Source organism: Pristis pectinata, chromosome 5 (genome assembly GCF_009764475.1).
Source record: "Pristis pectinata isolate sPriPec2 chromosome 5, sPriPec2.1.pri, whole genome shotgun sequence".
Taxonomy (NCBI): Eukaryota; Metazoa; Chordata; class Chondrichthyes; order Rhinopristiformes; family Pristidae; genus Pristis; species Pristis pectinata.
In genome coordinates, this window is record NC_067409.1 from 63,731,451 (window position 1) to 63,748,067 (window position 16,617).

The 16,617-nt window shown below is 40.0% G+C and overlaps 1 protein-coding gene across 1 annotated transcript in view; it reads right to left on the minus strand.

The window, feature by feature from the left end:
* Positions 1-16,617, minus strand: part of crppa (CDP-L-ribitol pyrophosphorylase A) — a 224,295-nt gene that overhangs the window by 203,836 nt on the left and 3,842 nt on the right. The window contains exon 2 of the mRNA XM_052016339.1: positions 7,328-7,607. Within this exon, the coding sequence (XP_051872299.1) occupies positions 7,328-7,607 (280 nt within the window). The remainder of the gene's footprint in view (positions 1-7,327; positions 7,608-16,617) is intronic.

Genomic DNA, 16,617 nt, shown 5'->3' on the forward strand with positions numbered 1-16,617 from the left:
ACAGTTTCTCACACTATTCTCGTTAATCCCCCCTCCCCCACCCACCCACCTACCTTCCCCCCTCACTTGGAATCACCTATCACCTGCCAACTTGTGCTCCTCTCCCTCACCCGACCTTTTTATTCTGGCTTCTGCCCTCTTCCTTTCCAGTCCTGATGAAGGGTCTCAGTCTGAAATGTCAACTGTTTATTTCACTCCATAGATGCTGCCTGACTTGCTGAGATCCTCCAGCATTTTGTGTGTGTGTTGAATCACATCTTTGTACTATTTTCCCTCTTCTGACTCCAATTGGAGGTATATTCTTCTCTACAAATGCACTGTCCATTCCTGACTGACTCCACTTATTAACTATTTTGGGACCATGCTTGATCATTTTATCCTTTGACTCTCTTTCTAAAACTTTCCCCTATCCAGAAACACCACTCCCCACCAATCACTCCATCCTTGCACCCCACCTCTGAACTCAATATTTGGTTTAAAAACCTTATCTATAGTCTAAGTTACTCAATTTGTTTGGAGATTGGTCCCAGCCAGATTTAATTAAAGCCCATCCTAACAATAGAACATAGAAACATAGAAAATCTACAGCACAATTCAGGCCCTTCAGCCCACAAAGTTGTGCCAAACATGTCCCTACCTTAGAAACTACCAGGCCTACCCATAGACCTCTATTTTTCTCATCTCCATGTACCTATCCAAAAGTCTCTTAAAAGACCCTATCGTATCCGCCTCCACCACCATTGCCAGCAGCCCATTCCACGCACTCACCACTCTCCGAGTAAAAAAACCTATCCCTGACATCTCCTCTGTACCTACTCCCCAGCACCTTAAACCTGTGTCCTCCTGTGGCAACCATTTCAGCCCTGGGAAAAAGCCTCTGACTATCCACACAATGTCTCTCATCATCCCATACACCTCTACCAGGTCACGCCTCATCCTCCTCCGCTCCAAGGAGAAAAGGCCGAGTTCACTCAACCTGTTTTCATAAGGCATGCTCCCTAATCCAGGCAACATCCCTGCAAATCTCCTCTGCACCCCTTCTATGGCTTCCACATCCTTCCTGTAGTGAGGTGACCAGAACTGAGCACAGGACTCCAAGTGGGTCCTGACCAGGGTCCTATATAGCTGCAACATTACCTCTCGGCTCCTAAATTCAATTCCATGATCGATGAAGGACAATACACCGTATGCCTTCTTAACCACAGAGTCAACCTGTGCAGCTGCTTTGAGCATCCTGTGGACTCAGACCCCAAGATCCCTCTGATCCTCCACACTGCCAAGAGTCTTACCATTAATACTAAATTCTGCCATCATATTTGACCTACCATTTGCAAGAGGGAATGGGTTAAATATTGGAAATTTTTAGAGCTCTGTTGACAGTCTAGAGGAGCTAATGTGACTGGAACTCTTTTGAAAAGCAAGCACGAGCATAATGGGCCAAATGGCCTCCAAAAGCATTGTAACATATTATGTGCTGTTCGTGCTTAATAAAAGGAAATCTCAATGTCGGTTACCTTTCACTAGCTTAAACACATCCCTTTTCCTACCTTCAAGGTGGTTCCATCTTTCACCAGTACTGGTACCAGTGGCTCATAAATTGAAACCCATTTCTCTTACTCCAATCTTTGAGCTACACATTCAATTCTCAGACCTTATTTACCATGTCCCAGTTCTTATGTGGCTCAGGTACTAATCCTGACATTGTCATCTTTGAGTTTCTGCTTTTTAATTTGACCCCAGAAAAACCTTTTTCTTTGTTCTACATCATTATTTTCCACCAAGATCATGAGAACTGGATATTTTCCATTCCACTCCAAATTCCTCACCTGCCTTGAGGAGATATCCTTAGCCATGGCACCAGACAGACAACAACAGCCTAAAGGACTTGCATTTATGACTGGAAAATATTATCTTCAGCCCTAACTATGCTGTACTTTAACACTGCAATTCTTTTCATTCGCTCACTTGAACGGCTCTCTATACCACAATGCTGTGGTCAGTTTGCTCATCCACCCAGGCTGAAAGAACTCGTGCTTATTGGATAAGTGCAAGGGCTGACGGTCCTGCAATACGACCTTCTGCATTTACCTCACAATCAACATCCACATAGACAACAAAGGTCTTTCACCAACTTGCTTTAATTGCACAATGCTGCCTCTGATAATGCAGGTTGAGTGAGACCCTGGAAAAATGAGAACCATTTCCTATGTCACAGAGGTGGAGGCAACCATTAATGATAAAAATTCACCACTGCCTTTACACTACCAGCACAGCCTTTTGCCACTGAGGAAAAGGGTGTTTGAAGATGAACACTGAAAACTTGATATTAAATACATGGGTCACTGAGCAACTACAATGCGAGACCTGGCCTACCTACAGCAGGACTTATTTTTTTTAAATTTTATTTACAGCGTGGTAACAGGCCCTTCCGGCCCAACTAGTCCAGCGACGGGAATCGAACTCCGATCGCTGGCACTGTAATAGCATCGTGCTAACCAATGCCATCCTCAAATCCTCTCCCAGCCAACTTCCCCAGCATTGAGGTCCAAATGATACACAATGAACTCTGTCAAGCAGGCCACAATGCCCAACACCAGATTCTCAAACCAAAGTAAATCTTTTCTGAGGACGATAAAGAGATCAAAGTGCAGAGGAAGTGATTCAAGGACGTGCTGAAGAAATGTAACATCTCGCTGACTCCTAGAAAACTCTAGCTCATGACCAAAGTGAAGGAGGAGCATTCAGGATGGCATCCAGACCTCAAGTCCATGCGTTGGAGGCACACACAGCGACAACAAAAAAAAAATCACAGAAGTGGTTTAGGGAGCACACCACCTCACAAACTGCAACCTACCAGCCCTGTCAGGCACTTACCAACCCACCTGTGAAAGAGTCTACAGTTCCCACATTAGTCTCGTCTCTCACCACTGAACAGAAACAGAAGTAGAGGAACTGTCCAAGAAGAAAGGTTCCTGTTGAAAAGTTAGGGGTCAAGTTTCCCCAACAGGCACTCGGACATCCAGCAATGTGCACAAAATTGCCCTACTCCGAGTTAAGCCCATTTTCATCTGGGTCATAGTTGCGCAGATGTTTCCAGCTGGTGACCAGGAAAGATGATGTCAAAGTAGCCAAAATCCAAGTCTTGGGCAAAAGAGATTTTTTAATTAGTTAGCCAATGCAACTAGCTAAATGGCCCAACAGACCTTTCTTGGGATCAGAATCACAGGAAAATAAATCTTTGAGCAAAACAAGCCAGATGAGGTGTGCAAGGTTAAGGAAAAGGAAATAGAAGTAAATGTGATGTTCAACAGTTAACTACATAGTAAAGTGGATTTAGAGTAAACAATGAAAAGTGCAACTATTTTTAAATATGCATTATTAATCTGAAATAAAGCATGGAAGATTTAGGGATGATATAAAGTACTGGAAAAAGAGGCACAAGTTCAGTCTGAGAGGATAAGTTGGATAATTATGACACTTCAATTGCTAAGGCATAGCTAAGTGCATTCATAAATCAGTTAAAAGGAAGTCCATTAGATGACATGTCTGACAATGACGTTGTTGGGGACACAAGCAAGACATAACATGGGAAACAAAATGGCTAAAAGTCTGAGAGCAACATTAGTTAACCATCACTTCAAAAACACACTTATGACCCAGAAAAGGAGTGCAGAGTTGTAAGTAATAACCCAAAGTTTTCAATTGTCTTAGCATTAAGATCTATGAAAGAAATGCCTGGCTGACTTGGGTGGACAATAGACTGATAAAATTTACACCAAACTTAAAAGCCTGATAGCTGCTCAAATTAACTGCTGTGCATTCTAGTTCTCTAATATGTAGAGTAACCTAGTGGTTATGACATTGAGTTACAACGCCGAGAGTCTGGGGTTCACATCTGAAAAACTTAATTCAACAATTTAGTAATTTGTGGCCCATTTGGGATCAATTATTTGGTACCAATGCATAAGACAGGTGAGAGTGACGTTGAGAGGCTGGACCCAGAGAAATCTAATAATTGAAGGTCAAACAAGGTCAAGAAAGCCTTTTGCTAAACACCACTCCACCACCCACCCCTAAACAGACAAATCAGTATCTTGCCACATCAAACTTAGAGGGAGCTCTGACAAAGACACAAGCACTATGCACCAAAGAAAATGTTTAATTTTTTAAAAAAAAAATCACAGAATGGGCAAGCAGAATCATGGCTGGCCATGAATAAAGGAGAAATAACAGACACATTCTTGGAAATTCTATGGAATGGGAATTGCCAAAAGCCTATAGATGGAAAATGTTAACTTTTTCTCCTCTTGAGAAAAGGAACTATGACAGGAAATGAAAAGGCCTGTCATTCTTACCTTGGTTGTGAATAAAACCTCTAATCAAGGACAGTAAGTAATGAGGTGTTAACACTGAGAGAAGCTTAAAGTGAAATGCATTTTTGGAAAAAAAACAACATGCATATTTTAGGAGGATGCAGTGCATGATAAATGCATGAATTTTCAAAAAAATACCTTCATATTAGTTTTGCATATAGGACATAAATTACTAGGGCACTTGGCACTTTTGATGTTAACTATTGACTGCTGAACATATTTCGTTGGTTAGAATTTTTAAATCTTTATTTAAGCTAGTACCAATCCCAAGCAGAGAGCACCAGCAGCAAAATACAATCTGAAAGTTGCTACAGCAGCCTCTACTCACCTCAACATATATTATACTGCTGGAGCAAGGCACAGCTGCGAGAGACCTGGGTGTTCTTAAAGGATGTGACAGCAGATATCAAATATTTATGAGTTGATTTGAATCTACTTACAGAATAATTTAAGAATGCTTGATTCAACACAAACACTTATTTATCCATTGGAGTCCCACTGAATGTGATAAAACAAAAAAAGGTGATGAATTTAATTTTTGGTATTCATCTCAAAGTGTTACTTCTGACAAGTTATTTTACAGTAAAATCTGTGCCAATATTATAACAAAGGAACCACAATTAAAATTATGTTGCACAAATTTACCTACAAGCTCTAGCTTATCAAACACCAATCTGCCGCTGCCACAATGAAAACTGAGAGTATTACATTGTTAATGCTCCTGCTGTGTTATTTCAGTTCATAATGTTTCAGAATGGAAAATGAAACAAAAAAGATGCGTTGGTATAAACTACCATTTAAAATACTCCTTTGTGTCATGATCACAGTTTTCTATGGCACTTTTCCTGATTGATCCATGATGAGATAAACATCAGACAGAAGATTTGTTGTATTCAATTTTGAGACAATAGGAAATGCCTCAATAAAAACATGCAACAAAATTACACTATTTTAACTTACTCAAAGATTGTACTCCTGAAAAAAAACATGTTATGAAATCATAGATTACTCAGTGCATATTGTTGTTTTGAAAGCTATCTAACTTGTTCTTCCCCGTTGCCTGCATAGTGTTCCTTTGAGTATCCAGTTTTCAGAATGCTACTATTCTCCCACAATCTGATTATGAGAGAATGAAAGATTCTCCCGTAAGATAGCGCATTTTGGTTTACAGCGACCTATTCAAGAGAAATGTCTCCTCATGTCTTCTCTTATTCTTCTAGCAATTACCTGAATTTTCCACCACCACTAAAAGTTTGACCATTGCATCAAAGCCATTTTCTCTAATCTATTTCACTTTTTATACTTCCTCTAAATTCTCATCACCAATCACACTAATGCTCATTCTTTACCGCAGGCTTCCATTTACCAAATTACTACTAATAAAAAGTCATTAATTTGACCATGTAATTTTCAAATCATCAATATAACTGCAGGAGCAAAGTTTCCTCCACCACCACCACCATCCAACCTTCAATCCCTTGCTCCCACACTCACCTGCTTGACCTTCCGATTTCTCATCCACTGACACTGGAAGCCTTCTCATCACAAAGAACTACAATTCCCATGGTTCCTTGCAAAGAGCAAACACAAAAGGAATTGCTCCCATCACGTCTACATTATACTTATTTCCATTTTCCTTACAACATAAGGCAGCCATTTCAGCCCACTGAACATCTGCTGGCTCACACAGCAATCCCATCCTGTTACTAATTTTCCCTGTAACAAATGTCTCAGCTCACATATTTTGCACGAGGGAAGTTTTATATTCTTCTGTGCTCAGAGTTTATCGCAAAATCCAGGAAACCTTTAGAAGTTCACAGGGACTCTGGGCCAAATCAAGAGAACCCAGGTATGCCAACTCATTCTTTAGGACTCTCCTTAACACCTAAGCCCTTGTCTGTCCTAGTATTGTAAATGGATTTGTGATAACATTCTTTTATTTACTGTGCATTTATCATAGTAAGAATGTCATATAACTTCAACTTTCACTATTGTATTTATTCAACTGATAAATTTTCACACATCTGAACAGTGGAAATGACAGCAGCCATCCCAGTCAAGCATGGGACGAGCTTAAGTGACTCCATTCAAATCAAAGCCCATAATTCATATGCGACTATCCTCTATTCACTGCTTTTTCTGATGAAATTACACAGCTTTTAATCAGGAATGGTTGCAGTTCTTCCACGTTCTGCTCTTTAAAATAAACCATTTTCTGAGTAAATTGATTTTGTATGATCACCCACTGTGAACACAAACATTTGCCCTATCCTGAACTCTCAATGGGCTCAGTGCCTTCTTTCTGTGCCATACATTTCTATTATTCTATGCTTGCCTTTATATAAAACTTATAACACAGAAACAGGCTAAACATCCAAACCATTCATTTGCAGTGTTTTTTCATACTCTACACAAGCCTATTTAGGAGAAAGGCATGAAAATCTGATCCAGGTCACAAATGCATACTTTTGCCACAACCCCAAGCTTCCTTTTGTACATAGATGAAGTGCAGTGCAAATTGTTTCCATTCAAAATAAGATAATTGTTTTCCTTAGGGAAGCAACGGATGTCACTCAACCAGATAAATTATTTGCGGAAACCCCCAATTATTTTCAAAAACAAAAAATGCTTAGTTTATGGGTAAAATGCTCCACCAGTCTGCATATCCCAGTTTAGACAAGGGAGAAGAATCTTAAAAAGTTAGAACTGAGCATTCATTCACACAAAGGGTAGAGGAATTCTGAAACTCATTCCTCAGGAAAGCTGCTGAAGACAACTGAAACTGCCAAAACTTTATATGGATAGATCTTTCATTGGACAAGTGTCGTAAGCATTACAGAATCAAGGCAAGCAAAGTAAAGATTAACCAAGGTCCAACTGAATGGTGGCACAAGATCAAGGGGCTGAATGGCCTGCCTCTTTTTTTACAATGGCTTTACAATACTGTTACTTACCCCATGCTCTTTTGCTGCAGTGGCCACTCTGTAGAGGATGTCTTCTTCCACAAAAGGTCTCACTGCATCATGGATGATTACCACTTCAGGTTTCTCCAGCCACGACTGATGAGGCTCATTTTCCACAAATGCTTTCAGCCCATTAAAAATAGACTGATGTCGAGTAAGCCCACCTACAACAACCGTTGCCCGTGAGTGACCGTATTGGCCTATTACAGCATTCATCAATTCAAAGTTCTGTTGTGACACCACGACCACAATTTCTTTTATCCAATGAACTCTACAAAACAAAAAAAAATTATTAAAAAGGAAACCGCAAAGAAGTTTCACAAAATCAGGTGTCAAATTATTACTACTGCACAAGCCAAGAACTAGATTAACTTCAGATCAATTGTGTGAAAAATTAGAAACCATTTTCTTTTCAGCAATTGTTGGAATATTAATGTGGATATCAAAATTAGCCATGCTTGATATGTTTTAGTTTCTGAAATTGTTATTGTACTTTACTATAGCAAAGTAAAGATCTTGTGCCACCATTCAGTTGGACCTTGGTTGATCTTTACTTTGTGTTATGAACCAGCTACAAAAGAAACACTCCGAGTCATGTGATAAATCTTAAAAACTACTTTATTAATAACTACTTATGATAATAAGAAAAATAAAAGTAAAAATGTTAAACCTTGAACATTAACCCCAAAACCAAACTCGTAGTGTGTGTGTGGCAAAGTCCCAAACTCCAAGTCCAGGAATGGTTCTTAAAGTTCAGTTCAGCAAGCCATAAGGTGAAACATGAGCAAAGGCTTCTTCAACAACCACCGTTGTCTGAAGATAAAACATAGATGTAGAGGGAACATAGAGAGTAATTACGAAATCTAAATGTTCCACGATGGAACCCAAACAACACCTCAGTGTTTACTCAGTAGTGACTTCCTCACCCTGAAAAGCATCCGAATCGTGGCCGTCCACACAAATACCTGTTTCCCTCCACAGGTCAGCAACAAAGTGAACTCCACTGGATTACTCCCAATTTCCATACATGGATTGTAGTAACAGACAGTTATTGTTTCTCATCCATCGATAGAGAAACTAGCAGGCCGGTGTCTCTCTCTCTCTCTTCTCTGACTGACTTCTTCAACAACGTCATTACGTCCTTTTACTTCTGTTGACGTAAGCACGCCACACACACACACACCACTATGCTCTATCTTAAAGGAACATTCACCTAGTCCGTAACACCTCCTACCTAAAAAGAAATTTTTTCCAAGAAAAAATGTAACCGTGCATACAGTTAATAATTATCATTCTACACAATTACAGAGTATCAGATTAGTAAAGATACATGTTTCCCATTTAACATCAAGAAAGACAATCAGCGATCACGTCATCTTTGCCTTTAATGTGAGTTATCATGACATCAAATTCTTGCAAAATTAAACTCCAGTTTAACAGCCTTCTGTTTTTGTTTTTCACTCGGCTCAGAAACACCAATGGGTTACGATCTGTATACACAGTCAGTGGTTTCTGAGCGGTGCAAACATATACATTGAAATGTTGCAAGGCTAAAACAAGTGACAGTAATTCTTTCTCTATGGTGGAATAATTCTTTTGATGCTCATTCAATTTCTTTGAAAAGTAATCTACAGGATGGTAGCATAAAATGGCTTTCAGCTTCTCAAATGCTTCTTGACAAGAATCTGTCCAAACAAACTTCACTCCCTTCTTCAGAAGATTAGTTAGGGGAAGAGCAATATCAGCAAAATTTTTACAAAATTTACGATAATATCCAACCATTCCCAAAAACCTTCGAACAGTTCTCGTACCTGTGGGAACAGGGAACTCAGATATTGCTTGAACTTTTGCCTGAACAGGAACTAACTTGCCTTAAGCTACAACATAACCAAGATATGTCACAGTGGCATGGCCAAATTCACTTTTAGCCAAGTTAACTGTAAGGTTAGCTTCAGAAAGTCTTTCAAACAACCTTTCTAATGCAGAAATGTGATCCTCCCGTGTATCATTCCCTGTCACTAAGTCATCAACGTAGGCATCTGTATGGTTTAACCCATGAATCACCAAATTAATCATTCTTTGAAATGTTGCTGGAGCATTTTTCATTCCAAATGGCAAAACATTATATTCATACAATCCAGAAGGAGTTACAAAGGCAGAAATCTCCCTTCCTCTATCTGTTAATGGAACACACCAGTACCCTTTTAATAGGTCAATCTTTGTAAGAAATTTTGCCTTTCCCACTGTCTATGCAATCATCCACCCTAGGAATAGGGTAAGCATCTGACTTTGTTACAGCGTTCACTTTCCTGTAATCTGTGCAAAATCTAACAGTTCCATCAGGTTTAGGTACAATAACACAGGGCAAACTCCAGTTTGAAGTAGAACGTCTAATAATATCATTTTCTAACATATATTCAATCTCCTGGTCAACAAGTTTACTCTTTTCCACATTCATTCGATATGGGTGTCGTTTGATTGGTTTTGCATCCTCAACATCAACATCATGAGTAATTATCGACATTCTGTTTGGAACGTCTGGGAACAGATTTTTAAATTTTAAAATTAATTCTCTCATCTGTTGTTTTTGTGAAATTTGTAAATGGTCCAACTTCGTTTCAAGGTTCTCCAGGATATTTTGTTTTTTTTTAGTTTTGATGGAACAATATTTGGTCTAAATTGGCCTTCCTCAATATCAACATCAGGCATTCCAGAAACAACCTTCATATCATCTCCCATGGCCACAAATGAGCCTCTCTCATAATAAGGCTTAAGCATGTTTACATGACAGAGTTGTGTTTTCTTGCGTCTATCTGGTGTCTTAATTATATACGTCAAATCAGTTACTTGGGATTCAATAATATATGGTCCAGAAAAACAAGATTGCAATGGATTGATCTGGCTAGGGAAAAATACCAACACCTTTTGCCCCACTGCAAATGTCCTTGGCTGAGCATGTCTATCAAAACATGTCTTCATTCTTATCTGGCTGGTTTCAAATTCTCTCTCGCTAGCTAGCAGACCCTTTCTAATCGAGTTTTACACAAACTTCCTCATTAACCCACTGTTCTCTTAACAATTCTAAAGGTCCTCTCACCCGATGTCCAAATACAAGCTCAAATGGACTAAATCCTAATGACTCCTGTATTGATTCTTACTGCAAACAAAAGTAAATGAACACCATCGTCCCAATCCTTTGTGTTTTCAAAGCAATAAGTCTTCAGCACATTTTTGAGAGTAGAATGAAATCTCTCCAGAGCTCCCTGAGATTCTGGATGATATGCAGATGATACAATCTGCTTTGCTCCAAGCTCATAGACTAGTTGCTGAAACAAATTAGACATAAAATTACTGCCTTGATCAGATTGGATTTCTTTTGGCAAACCAAAGTAAAAAATGTTAAAAGGGACTTTGACACAGTCTTGGCCTTAATATTTCTAAGTGGTATTGCCTCTGGAAATATAGAAGTTGCACACATAATGGTTAACAAATACTGATTTCCAGCCTTAGACTTTGGCAATGGGCCAACACAGTCCACCTTCAAAACAGGTTCACCAAAAGCAGGAATTGGCTTCAAAGGAGCCACTGTAGTGTAAAAGGTCATGGCTGTCATGTGACCGTGACAACACTGACTCCTCTGGCTGGGATGACACCATTGAGCACATGGCCAAAAGCAACACTGCTGTCAATCAAGGTTTGGCTCCACCCCACTAGGTAAACACCTTTGTCCTTGCTGGACCACTCGGATTGGTCTGTGTGAGCACCTTTGTTCCTGGGCACATCTACTATTGGCCTGTTTAAAACACCTTTGTCCTTGCTGGGCCACCCAGCCCCCAGCAGCATAAAAGTGCTGCAAGTTTGGTTTTCTATCTTTTTTCTGTCTCCGAGGATGTTGAGGTAAGCTGTGCACTACTTCAGGGCAGTTAGTTAAGGACTTCCGAGATCAAAGAGCCAATGTTTGTCCAGAATCAGGGTGTCCAAACATTGTATTGTTTATTCCTTGATCATTTGTACCGTGTGCGTGTGTGTGTACACCTCACCCCGTTGCGATTTCCCACCACATTCGCAATCTCCTGTTTGAGAGTGTGAGAGTGTGCATCTGTTCCCATTCATTCTGTCCCCGCATTTGTCTTTGTTCATAAACCATTTTTAAATTACAAAGACTGTGTGTCCAGACCTTTATCTTTAAGATACCTAAAGAACCTTTCTCACAACAGCCACAGGGGGTCTTTGATTTGGTTTACCTACCATCTGACATGTGTGACAGGTTCGACAAAACATCACCACATCCTTTCTCAAACCAGGCCAATAGAATTGTTTCAAGATCTTCCCTACAGTTTTATTTACACCAAAATGACCACCTAAAGGCATACTATGGGCCAGGTTTAAAATCTCATTCCTATAAACTTTTGGAACCACAACCTGATGAATAACTTCCCATTCCTCATTAACAGGAACATGAGGAGGTCTCCATTTCCTCATTAACACTCCATTTTTGACATAATATCCATAAAATCTACTTTAAAATAGTGGGGCGTAACGCCTCGCACTAGATTTACCTCACCAGTGTCAGTTTCTTCAGCAAAATTTAAAACACTGTTCAGCAACAGAGATTGGCAAGCCCCAGTATCTCTAAGGATTTTCACTGGCACCTGGGGTGACCTATCATTCAGTGAAACAAAACCCTCTGATACGTAAGAATGGAATTCCTTCCTCACCCCCTCCAACTTCTCAGCCTTCACCTCTGGCAAGGACTGATCTTTAACAACATCCCCTAAACCTTTTTGATTTTTAATTACCTGAAAACAAGCATTGGGCACGGCTTCCTTCCTTTTCTTCAACAGGCACAATTAGCTATTACATGGCCAGGTTTCTTACAGTAATAACAAGTACACTCAGGAGGTTTCTCCAGCACTGGCTTCCTTTCATCCTTTCATCCTTCCCTTTTTGATTACCTCCCAATTTAATCTGTAGTTTACCTGGATTGTCCTTATAACTCTTTCGAAAGGTTTTAGGTTGTCCCCATTTGGATTTATGGGTTAAAGCATAATCATCTGCCAACCTAGCAGTTTCTTGTAATGTTTTCACTTCCTTTTCATTTAAATATGTTGTTATTTCAGCTGGGACACATCTGTTAAAGTCTTCCACTAACATCAATTCTTTCAATTTATCAAAATCCCCATCTACATTTATAGCCATGCACCATCGTTAAAAACATATTCTCTTTCCATTGGCAAATTCCATGTACGTCTGATCTGCAGATTTCTTCAAGTCTCTAATTTTTTGTCTATAAGCTTCAGGTACCAATTCGTAGGCCTTCAACACAGCTTGTTTTACTTTTGTATAATCAGCTGCATCCTCAACAGACAAAGCAGAATAAGCTTTTTGAGCTTTACCTTTAATTACACTCTGTAACATAAGAGCCCATCCTTCCTTTGGCCAGTTTGACCTCACAGCAGTATTTTCAAAATGTTGGAAATACTGATCAACCTCGTCTTCCTCAAAAGGAGGGACTAATCGAACATCCCTACTGGCTAAAAAACCATTATCAGAATCAGCACTCTTTAGTTTCATTTCTAACTCCATCCTTTTCTGTTTCAACTCCATCTTCTTCATTGCTAGATCAGCCTCTAACTGCATTCTCTTCATTTCCATCTCAGCATTTATCTTCTTTTGCTCTGCCTCTAGTTTCCTGTGTCCCAATTAGAACTTCATTCGCGTTTGTTCTAACTCCATCTTTGCTAACTGCAGCTGGCCATCAGGAATCTCTGACTCACTCCCAGAAAACTCTAACTTCCTCCTCCAAATCCTCCAACTCCACTGGTTGAGAAGTTACATCAGAAATCACTGGTTTAATCTCAGGAAACTCAACTACCTCACTCACCTCAAACACTTCCATCTCCAAATAATAGTCAACTATCATTCTATGAATAACTGCTTTTTTCATAGACCGCTTTACTGCTTTAAGGTTTAACCTTGTAGCAATTTTTACCAAATCATCCTTTTTTGCCACCTCCAATCCCTTTAGGGTTGGTGACTCCAAAAATGCCTTAATATCCATTGCTGCTGGTTTCCACACACACAAGCCAATTAAAAGTAATTTATCAGACCGACCACAATCAGTCATCCACTAAGACCCCAATTTGTTCAAACTCAGACCTCCCTTGTCAATCTTTGGATTGGATCCCGGATGAATCTCGTCAATCTGGGGAACGATCCCGGACGAGCCCCCAATTTTGTTACGAACCAGCAACAAAAGAAACACTCCGAGTCACGTGATAAGTGTTAAAAACTACTTTATTAATAACTACTTATGATAATAAGAAAAATAGAAGTAAAAATGTTAAACCTTGAACATTAACCCCAAAACCAAACTCGTAGTGTGTGTGTGGCAAAGTCCCAAACTCCAAGTCCAGGAATGGTTCTTAAAGTTCAGTTCAGCAAGCCGTAAGGTGAAACGTGAGCATAGGCTTCTTTAACAACCACCATTGTCTGAAGATAAAACGTAGATGTAGAGAGAACAGAGAGTAATTACGAAATCCAAATGTTCCACAATGTAACCCAAACAACACCTCAGTGCTTACTCGGTAGTGACTTCCTCACCCCGAAAAGCATCCGAATCGTGGCCGTCCACACAAATACCTGTTTCCCTCCACAGGTCAGCAACAAAGTGAACTCCACCGGATTACTCCCAATTTCCATACATGGATTGTAGTAACAGGCACAGTTATTGTTTATCATCCATCGATAGAGAAAACTAGCAGGCTGGTGTCTCTCTCCCTTCTCTGACTGACTTCTTCAACAACGTCAATACGTCCTTTATCTTCTGTTGACGCAAGCGCCACACACACACACACCACTATGTTCTATCTTAAAGGAACATTCACCTAGTCCGTAACACTTTGCTTATAGACATTAGAAAATCCATCACCTCCCCAAATTTCATCCTTGTAATTTATTGTGTTCAAGGTTCATTGATACAGTAAAATTTTTCATCAATAGTTAGTTGCATTGTCCATTCAGATACAGAAACTTCAATATATTCAGCAGCTTGTGTAGGGGGAAAAAATGATGCAATGTTTTTCTTTAAACATATGGGGAACTCTCTCAGTATCTCACTAATTCATTCTTGAAGGTACTGGGAGTAGTCAGAAATTTAATCAATCAACAAAAGCACTTCATTCATTAAACAGCTTCCGTAGCTAAGAGGCATCCTTACAGACACTTTCTTTCCAAAAGCCTCCTTCTGGAACTCAGTCCCAAACACAGCAGCAACATGAGAAGCAGTTAGCTACACTAAGCAATCCTTAAAGGGGTGGCAGCATTAAAGGAACAATTATCCACAGATGTTATATATGACACACAGAAGCAGTTTTGAAATAATTTCTGCACAAAATTAAAAGTCAGAGTGATTCCATTCATGTTCTCTCTCTCTCTCTCACATACACTTTATACATCTCATTTATTAAAATGACCTAACTTAGAACTGTATTTACCAATTAAACAAATTACTGACTTTGTACCCTACCACCCAAACTAGATCCGGAATTTTGAACAAGGTTTCACTTCTTCAATACACACCTAACAAATTGGACAACTCACCTCGCTATTTAAAATCTTTACAACAGTTAGTTTTTAACCTTTGCAAGCACCTGATATCCGCCCGCTCACACAAGTTCAGGAACAAATCTATTTCCCCTCCCATCTCCCTAGACAAGTGTTTCCAGAAGCTCTACCTGTTGCAGCAGCCTGTGCAACAGTTAAAAACATGCAAGTGCTAACTCAATACCTTTTTTCAGCTTATCAATAGAGTCATAGAGACAGTCATTCAGCCTACCACATCCACACTGACCAGTGGGCACCCTTCCACACTAATCCCATCACCCAGCACTTAGTACATGCCCTTCTACACCGAAGTGATCCAAATGCTTACCTAGAGACTTCTTAAAGACCATCAGTGACCACTCTTCCATTGCTCTCTCAGGCAATGCATTCCAGGTATTTAAAAACACACACACACACCTACCTACCTCTTGGTATTCCCATTCCTTTTCCAAGTTAAAACTAATTCTCCCACCTTCCTTCATTATTTAGATTTCTAATACTTGAAATCACCTTTTGGATCTTCTTTGCATTGCTGCCAATAAATGAATGTTTCATTGACCAGTGATTTGTCCACGACGTGACCCAATTTGAGCAAAGTTTTGGCAAATTCAGTTCACTATTCTAGGCAGCTTTTCGTGCGTCTTGACTTTATGTGATGTGTTACATCAAGTAGCAAGTCCATGAAAACTGCTAAGTTTCTTCTAGCATCATCCTTGATTATTCCAGTACCACACAGGACGTATAACTATCAGTTGTTTACTTTCCTGTGCACAGTAATTTGTAGCACCCCAGTCTCCAGAGTTGACAATAAACTTGTGCATGTGGCAATAAAGCCGACTTTGACTTTGAGCTGCGGTATACAGATGAAGCTGTTGTCTGTACGTGTTTCGAGGTTGGAGTTCCAAGTCATCATTGACTTAATGAAGAATAGGAGCGAATGGGTCTTACACTTAAAAGACATAAAATGAAGCCTCTACCAACCTGCCCCCACTGTATAACATCAGCCTCCAATAAATATCCTCAATAGGACCCTGGAAAATGTGAACCACTTCCCACATCCCAGGAGCCACTTCTCAGTGAATGTAGATATCAACGGTGAAATTCCTCATTGCCTGCAGTAGCCTGCCCAGCCTTTAACCATCTGAGGAAAAGGATGTTTGAAGTTCAAGATGCGATGTTCAACACAAACCTCGTGATCTACCAGGCAACAGTGATCCCTTCCCCTCCTGTGCCTTTCTGAAACTTGCATTACTCAAAGCATTGTAGAGCTGTCACCAATGCCATCGCTGCAAAACCTTCCAAATCCACTCACAGCATAAGCAAACATGGCCAAAGTCCTCAGCATTGAAGCCCTAACAACACTCAATTGGCTGATTTGGGCAGGCTGTAGAAATGCAGAAAAATAGGATTAGGAGGAAGCCAATCAGCTCAGCTCCAGCATTCAATACGATCATGGCTGATCCTCTATCTTTCCCCATATCTGTTTTATGTCTAGAAATTGATTCATCTCCTTCTGAAATACATTCAGTGACTTGGCTTCCACAGCCATCTGCTGTAGAGAATTCCACAGATTCTCCACCTCCTAAGTGAAGAAATGTCCTCACCACAGTCCTAAAGCTTACTCCACATCCTGAACCTGTGGCCCTGGTTCTGGCCCCATACTCACCCCCCCCCCC